This window comes from Gekko japonicus, unplaced genomic scaffold (genome assembly GCF_001447785.1).
Source record: "Gekko japonicus isolate JY-2015 unplaced genomic scaffold, Gekko_japonicus_V1.1 scaffold2480, whole genome shotgun sequence".
Lineage (NCBI taxonomy): Eukaryota > Metazoa > Chordata > Lepidosauria > Squamata > Gekkonidae > Gekko > Gekko japonicus.
In genome coordinates, this window is record NW_015166496.1 from 55,448 (window position 1) to 64,105 (window position 8,658).

Sequence of the window (8,658 nt, forward strand, 5' to 3'; positions counted from 1 at the left end):
ATGCCAGCCTCCAGGTGGGACCTGGGGATCCCCCGGAATTACAGCTCATCTCCAGACCACAAAGATCAGTTCCCCTGGAGGAAACGGATGCTTTGAAGGGTGGGCTCTACGGCATTGTACCCCACTGAGGTCCCTGTCCTCCCCAGGCTCCATCCCCAAATCTCCAGGTGAACCTCAATGGGGAGGTCATTCCAAAAGTAAGGTGCCCCCACTGAGAAGGCCGTGTCTCTGGCTACCACCCACCTCGCCTCTGCCATTGGGGGCACAGAAAGCATTGCTGGGGAAGCAGATCTTGTCTGCAGGCTGTGGATTTAAATGTCCCCAACAGCATTTCTGATCCTGGGAGAACCAGGTTTGATTCCCCACTCCTCCACTTGCACCTGCTGAATTACCTTGGGCAAGCCATAGTTCTGTCAGAGCTGTTCTTGAAAAAGAGCAGTTTCTGTCAAGAGCTCTCTCAGCCCCGCCTACCTCACAGGGTGTCTGTTGTGGGGGAGGGGGAAGGGAAAGGAGTTTGTAAGCAGCTCTGAGACACCTTTGGGTAGTGAAGGGCGGGATATAAATCCAATCTCCTCCTATTTTTCTTCTTCTTCTTCTTCTTCAGAGCGGATTGCGAAGAGCTCCGAACGCAGTGGAGCAAGAAGCACCTCCTGGAGGTCTGCGAGGATCGCCTGGCCCAGCTGGCCTTGCAGGAGGAGCTGAAGAAGCAGAGAGAGCAGGAGGAGGCCACCTACTTGGCTCTCTGGGAGGAGGACCGGCTGGCCAAGGAGCAGCGAGCCGCAAAGGAGGAGCAGAACCGACAGGCGCGGAATTCTGAGATGGTGAACATGCTGAACACCCAGAGGGCAGTGGCGGAAGCGCAGAGGCAGGAGGAGAGGCGGCTCAAGGAAGAGGAGGCCAAGTATATGGTAACGTACCTGGTTCCTCATCTGCTGTTGCACGCAGGCCTTCCCTCGCAATGAGAGCAAGCTTTGCCTCTGTGTCCAGGAGAGCCCCGTGGGCAGACCTCGTGCCAGGTGGAATCACGGGGTCGGGAAGGGCGGAAAGCAAAACTTAAGAGGCCCCCCAGGTTCAGCTCCCTGACTGAGGGCAAGACCCATCTGTTTTGCCCCCACCCTCCAGCCGTTGTAGTCCAGGCTGCAAACCATGGAACATACAGAAAGGAAATCAAAACTTAAGAGGCCCCCGAGTTTCAGCTCCCTGACTGAGGGCAAAACCATCTGTTTTGCCCCCACCCTCTAGCCTTTGTAATCCAGGCTGCAAACCATGGAACATACAGAACAGAATGCTTTGTGTGGCTCACGCGAGTGAGCCAAGTTATAAATGACGCCCACACATCCCAGGTTCACTAGCGGCTGCAAGCATGGACAGCTTCAAAAGGGAATTAGATAAACATACGGAGCAGAGGTCCATCAGTGGCTATTAGCCACAAGGTATAGATAGGGGCTCCGGGGCAAGTGAGGCTCTGTCATCTTGGTGCTTGGGGGGGGTCAACAGGGGGAGGGCTTCTAAGGTCCTGGCCCCACTGGTGGACCTCCTGATGTCACCTGGTATTTCTGGCCATTGTGTGACACAGAGTGTTGGACTGGATGGGCCTTTGGCCTGATCCAACATTGGCATCTCTTATGTTCTTATGTTAATCTGGCCTAGGGTGAAATTCCTTGCCGGCTGCAACCAGAGAGACGCCAAGCGTGAGCAAAACGGCCTCCATCAGGCAAAGGAAGTTGTGCCGGGGTGCGGGTCTGTGTGACTCAACATCCCGTGACTGAGCATAGAAGGAGGAGGAAAGGCTGAGGGACTTGGGAATGTTTAGTCTGGAGAAGAGGAGGTTGAGGGGGGACATGATTGGTCTCTTGAAGCATTTGAAGTATTTGCTCAGCCTGGCACCCGACAGGAGGATTGGGGGCAGGGACATTGGGGGGGCAGCATCAATAGTATGATGATGGTGTCATTTCTGGGGCCAACATGGAAGCCACAGCAGTTGCTGTAGGAACTGCCAGAAACTCTATGGTAAACCATAGAGTTTTCCAGCAATTCCTAGAAGTACTGTCACATATGAATTTCCCCTGAAGGTGACATCATCCTGCTCGCCCAATGCCAATTAGTTTGTTTTTTTTAATGTCCCCTATCACCAGCAGCTGGAACAGCAACAGGCAACAGGAGCTCGGGGTAGAGAGTCCCCTGTCCCGACCAGGGGCTCGGCACCCCTACTCAAAAGATCACGCCTTCCTCCAATCTATGGAGGCTTCCTCTGTTGGAGGAAGAGCCACCTAGGTTGAAGGGAGGCTCCCTGGGCTGGGGGAAGCCTGCTTGGAGGATGCTTGGACCCAACCCGTTCTCTGTTGATAAGGAAGCCCCTACTGTCAAAGCAAAGGAGAGGGTGGCGTTTTAGCTAGGAGAGACCGAGGTCACAGAGAGGAAAGAATTTGTTGGTCATCCCGGGCCCCAAGGATGCCAAACTAGCTGTGACCAGGGCCAGGGCTTTTTCGGTGGCGGCTCCTACCTGGTGGAACGAGCTTCCTAGGGAGATCCGGGCCCTGCGGGACCTTGTGCAGTTTCGCAGGGCCTGTAAGACGGAGCTCTTCCGCCAGGCCTTTGAGTAGGAGCCGCCGCCCTACTATATCACCTCCGTCAAGACATCTTAATGGATGCATCGACGAGGCCCGAGGAAGAACCTAGAAAATACAGAAGATCTGATAAGCCGTCGCCACTGGATATGCACGCCATGGAAGTACCATCTGGAACTGCGGTGATACCATCTTCGATCTAGGATACTAATAATTGGATAGAGTACTGTGGTTTTAGTATTGATGTTTTTATTATTTTTTTTATATGTTTTTATCTATGGCAAGGCTAACGACCTTGCCTCTGTTAGCCGCCCTGAGCCCATTGGGGAGGGCGGGATACAAATGTAAAAATAAATAAATAAATAAGAAGGGTTGGCTGGAGGGAAGGAACCGACGAGTTGACGGCTCCCCTCGCCACTTCTGCAGGAAGAGGAACGGCAGCTGTTTAAACTGGAGGACGAGCGTGCCGAGATCGAGAGGCGGCGGAAGCTGCGGGAGTGCGGGGAGATGCTGCTGGCTTCCGCGAGGGAGAAGATGAAGCGCCTCGGCCAGGCCAGGCAGGAGGAGCTGGCGCTGGACATGAAGGTCCTGGATCACATCCTGCAGCAAGCCCAGGAGGACACGGAAGAGCAAAAGAGGCGGAAAGTAAGGCCGCGGAGGGTTTTGCGTCTGGCCACCTGATTCTTGACCCATGGTTGGGTGGTGCGTTTGGATCCCAGCTTGGTCAACAGCAAGGCTTCCCAGTTTTACACGTCTATGTAGCTCTGGGAATCACCAGAAACTCTGTCGTTTTGCCGGTGATTCCTAGAGCTACTGCTGTGCCTTCTGGGCAGGGGTCATTTCGTAGAAGAAGAGGTGCAGGAGCTCATTAGCATACCTTATTTGCATATGCCACACGTCAACAGCAAGGCTTCCCAGTTTTACACGTCTATGTAGCTCTGGGAATCACCAGAAACTCTGTCGTTTTGCCGGTGATTCCTAGAGCTACTGCTGTGCCTTCTGGGTATTCCTTCGACGTGACATCTTTGTGTGGGGGTACGCTGGTTAGTTTTTCAGGTTTTTAACTTTCCAGGAAAATTTGGGATGGGGAATCCCTTGCCCCTAGTTGGGGCGTGGCAGCCCTGGTCTGCTGAGCTCAGTAGGGTCTGGTTTGACTGGCAGAAGCTGTCCAGAACGTCAGGCAAAAGAAGTCCTTCCCCACACCAGGAAACCTTTGACTACCCCAGTGCCAGGGATGGAGCCCCATAGATTTTGGATACAAATCCCTATCAGTGATCCCTGCTCCTTTTCACTGGGGAAGAGGGGCCACTACCAGCCCCCTGGCCACAGTGGGGCATTTAGGGGCAGTGCCCCCTCGCTCGTGACCCACGCCCCACAACTCCCGCTGACCCTGCCCTTACCTGCTGGCTGCACTCATTCATTGTAGCTGCTATAGAAGAAGAGCCGGCCAGCTGATGCGAATAATGCTCAGCAGGTATGTGCTCTCTGCTACAGTAGTGGGTGGGCGAGGCCTGCTGCTGCTGTAGCACAGAGTGCATATTCCCGTGCCAGCCTGCCAGCTCACCTTCTCCTGTTGTGCGGCCAACAAGTAAGGAAAGACCCTTCTCTTCTTTGCCTGCTTGTCTGTCGATGGGATTCCCCCCCCCACTTCCCCGCCCCCCCGATTTCCCAACATCCCAGTACCCAAAATTCTCTGGCTACGCCCCTGGCCACTGCCTATTGTGTGAGCCGGAGGCTAAAAAAACTGTGAGCTAGCTCACACTAACCCAACTTAGAGGGAACACTGCCCACTACCCCAAATTTTCTGGCTATGTCCCTGGTCTCTACCTATGCCAGAATAGAATTGCCGTGGAACGTTTTGGGCAGTCGAAAGGTTGAACCAGAGCTTCAGAGGTGAAGACTGTGGAGGGTTAGCAACAGCCCAAGCTATCGAGACTTCCTGTGCCGGAGGTTCCGCCATAAATTGTGGGTTTAGTTCAGGTGTCCCGTCCCCCTCCCCCGGACGACTTTGCGCTGTCTGCCCTTTGCAGAAGGAGCTCTTGAAGGAGCAGCAGATGTATCGGGCATACCTGGCGGAGCAGCTGGAGGAGGAGAAACGCCTGGAAAGAGAGATGGACAAGTTGCGGGAGGAGGAGATGGCCCGGATGTGGGCCAAGAGGGCCGAGCGGGAGAAGCGAGGGAAGGAGGCCCGTGAGCGCCTACTGAAGGAGGTGCTGGACACCAGGCAGCTTCAGCTCCAGGAGAAACGTAAGGACACTTTCTTTATCCGTTTAGCATATTTACGGGCCGCTCTTCTCCGGGAACGCTGGACTCCAACCGGCACAGGAATGTTAAGGGTATAGAAAAGCTAAGATGGTTTCTCTTATGTTCTTATGGGGATGGAACACCTTTCACTATGAAGAAAGGTTTAAAGAGGTTAGGGCTCTGTAGCTTGGAGAAATGACGATTGAGGGGGCGACAGGATGGAGGTTTACAAAATTATGCATGGGATGGAGAAGGTAGAGGAAGAAGCACTTTTCTCTCTTTATCACAATACAAGTACTTGTGACTTGAGCACTCAATGAAATTAATGAGCATGACGGAGTGAGCTCCCATTCTCTAGTTCCAGCTCCTGCCAACCTAGCAGTTCGAAAGCAAGAAATTGCAAGTAGATAAATAGGTACCACTTCGGTGGGAAGGTAACAGCGTTCCGTGCGCCTCGGTGTTTAGTCATGCCGGCCACATGACCACGGAAACGTCTTCGGACAGCGCTGGCTCTTCGGCTTTGAAACGGAGATGAGCACCGCATCCCTAGAGTCGGGTTCGACTGGCTTTCGAGCAAGGGAACCTTTACCTTTTAAGCTTAGAACAAAGGAAGTACTTCTTCACCCAAAGAGTAATTAGCACGTAGAATTCACTGCCACAATAGGTGGTGGCAGCTACAAGCATAGACAGCTTCAACAGGGGACTGGATAAATATATGGAGCAGAGGTCCATCAGTGGCTATTAGCCACAAGGCATAGAGGGAGCACTCTGTCTGGGGCAATGACGCTCTGTTTTCTTGGTGCTTGGGGGGCAACAGTGGGAGGGCTTCTGGAGTGCTGGCCCCGCTGGTGGGCCTCTTGATGGCAACTTGGGTTTGGCCACTGTGTGACACAGAATGTTGGACTGGATGGGCCATTGGCCTGGTCCCACATGGCTCCTCTTATGTTCTTAAGAGCAGAGGTCCATGAGTCGCTATTAGCCACAAGATCTAGATGGAACACTCTGTCTGGGGCAGTGAGACTCTGTATTCTTGGTGCTTGGGAGGCAATGGTGGGAGGGCTTATGGAGTTCTGGCCCTGCTGGTGGACCTCCTGATGGTACCTGCATTTTGGGCACTGTGTGACACAGAGTGCTGGACTGGATAGGCCATTGGCCTGGTCCCACATGGCTTCTCTTATGTTCTTAAGAGCAGAGGTCCACGAGTCGCTATTAGCCACAAGATCTAGATGAAACACTCTGTCTGGGGGCAGTGATGCTCTGTATTCTTGGTGCTTGGGGGGGGGGCAACAGTGGGAAGGCTTCTGGAGTTCGGGCTCTGCTGGTGGACCTTCTATGGTACCTGGGTTTTGACCACTGTGTGACACAGAATGCCACGAATACAGAGCATCATTGCCACAGACAGAGTCTTCCATCTAGACCTTGTGGCTAACAGCCACTGATAGACCTGCACTCCACATGGTTATCCCCACTTGCATGGGAAAGTTGGCCCACCCAACCAGGTATCTTTCCTCTGTTGGCAGGCAGTCTGCATGGGGGGTTGCACCTTCAACTGCTCTGCCAGGCAAGCAGCAAGTGCCCAATTATTTTTTTTGCATTGTAATTCTGAAGACTGCAAGTTCCTTTGCAACGTGGGATAAACCCTTTTGGGACAGCCTTGTCTTCCTTTTGGTATGGCCCCTGTGGGTAAGAGATGCCTACATCATGGAGTCCGTGCCAGGATTGTCTTTCTTCACCCACTGCTCTTAACATATCCCCAGTTGGGTGAAATAAGTGAACTGCTGCACCGAAGACCTCTCGGGTCTAAAACAGCTGCAGGAACAAGGATGGCACCGCTTGCAGCCGTGTTAGGGATTCTGAGATTCGAGATCGATGGTCGTTTTGCAAACACAAGAGTCACATTAGTTAAAAGAAAATATCTTTACTACAAAACAAATCATGGGTAGGGTACTTTGGATAAAAAGAAATAAAACACAAGATTACATGCTTACAGTTACTTTCAGCTCTACTTGCTAACGGCTACATCTTCCTATCTACCCAGCGGCTACAAGAGAGCGCTTCCTGTGCTTCACACAAAGGGCCATAAAACCTTGTGAATACATTAATGCTAGATCACAGCATTTACACAAACAAGTTGTTGGTTGACCAATACAAAAGCTACACCCTGTTTCCTGACAAACAACACTTAACTCTGTAATGACTGAAGTGTAGCAACTTGAAACTCCAACAAGCTGCGTTGAGGTGACTTCGATCCCCTTTCTGCATGAGTCTCCTGACCCCACTCTTCCCTCTCTCTTTCCCAGTGCAGAGAAATGCCCAGGAGCAGGAGGACCTTCTTACAGACAAGGCATTGTTAAATGCTGCCATGCAAGAATATAACCGTCTAGAAGCGGATAAATATGCTAGGTAATTTTATCTTGGACCTGACCCGGATGGCCTGGGCGAGCCCGATCTTTTCAGACCCTCGGAAACTAAGCAGGGTCAGCCCTGGCTAGTCTTCAGATGGGAGACCTCCAAGGTATGCCAGGGCTGTGATGCGGAGGCAGGCAACGGCCAACCGCCTCCGAGCATTTCTTGCCTTGAAAACCCTTAAGCCAGCTGCGACTTCATGGCACTTTGCACCACCCAGTTCTCTTGAGAGCCAGTTTGGTGTAGTGGTCAGGAGCACGGACTCTAATCTGGGAGAACCAGGTTTGATTCCCCACTCCTCCACTTGCAGCTGCTGGCACGACCTTGGGTCAATCCACAGAAATAACACACAGTCCCAAGCCAGTCAGAAAGGGCATCTGTATATATTTTTTTCATTTCTGACTGGCGACCTTGGGTCAGTCACGTTATTTCAGAGCTGTTCTCTCAAGGGCAGTTCTCGAGAGAGCTCTCTCAGCCCCACCTGCCTCATGGGTTGTCTGTGGTGGGGAGGGGAAAGGAGATTGTAAGTTGCTCTGAGACTCCTTTGGGGAGTGAAGGGTGCGTGGGGTATAAATCCAATCTCTTCTTCTTCTGATGAACCCTTTCTTCCTTCAGCCTTTCCCCCTTTGCCCCACCTCACTCTCCTTCTGAAGCCCAGGAGGCTACACGGAGAGGGACCAGTTCCGTGACCTCCACCTATTTGGCGTTCATAGAATCTGGCTCCTTCCGTTGACACGGGTTCTCTTTTCTGACATTCCTGCCAGGCGCCTGCGGCAAGCAAAGGAATACCAGGAAGACCTCCAAGGCCAGATAGAGCACGTCAAGAAAGCCCGGGATTTCGAAAAGGAAGAGGAGCGCCGCGAGTACGAATCGGCCCTGGAAGCCGAGCGGCTCCTGCAGGCGAAGATCGCCGACGTCCTTTCGAGACCGTATATGAAGCTGATCAACCTCCATCCTTTGCGGAGGCAGTTGGCCAGCAGCCCTCCGTCTGTGCACTGACCCCTTCCTTATTTTGTAACCGTTCTAATTCACGGCATTTAAAAAACGTTAAGCGTAAACTTCTCCTCCTTGTTTTGTGAGTACGTTACTCGATGAACATGGGGGCGGGGGGGGGAGACATCTCCTAAAAAGGTCACCGACTTTATCCATCTTTTGTTTTCTAGGAAAGTAGAAACTTTTAAGAGCATGTTAAATACTGGGTTCAAGACGCATCGCAGTGAACAGCTCTGCTTCATTTAGTGATGTCAGGAACAAGACTGAAGACTCCAGGGCAACAGCCCTGTTTTAGAAGTGTCACGGCTCAGGTGGGGTGTCACGGCTCAGGTGGGTTGCAACCTGACGCTGCCACCACTCTGGTTCCAGGCTCCCTTGAGAAGGCCCAGAGCACCCTCCCAAGACCTTCAGACCTCCCTTTTGGCCAAATAACAGGTGTGAGGACCAG

The 8,658-nt window shown here is 52.6% G+C and overlaps 1 protein-coding gene across 1 annotated transcript in view; it reads left to right on the top strand.

Annotated features, from left to right (window-relative positions):
* Positions 1–8,216, top strand: part of LOC107111272 (cilia- and flagella-associated protein 53-like) — a 39,866-nt gene extending 31,650 nt beyond the window's left edge. Inside the window, exons 4-8 of the mRNA XM_015412218.1 lie at positions 605–908; positions 2,994–3,212; positions 4,598–4,814; positions 7,112–7,214; positions 7,982–8,216. Coding sequence (XP_015267704.1) covers positions 605–908; positions 2,994–3,212; positions 4,598–4,814; positions 7,112–7,214; positions 7,982–8,216 — 1,078 coding nt within the window. The remainder of the gene's footprint in view (positions 1–604; positions 909–2,993; positions 3,213–4,597; positions 4,815–7,111; positions 7,215–7,981) is intronic.
* The last annotated feature ends 442 nt before the right edge of the window (positions 8,217–8,658 follow it).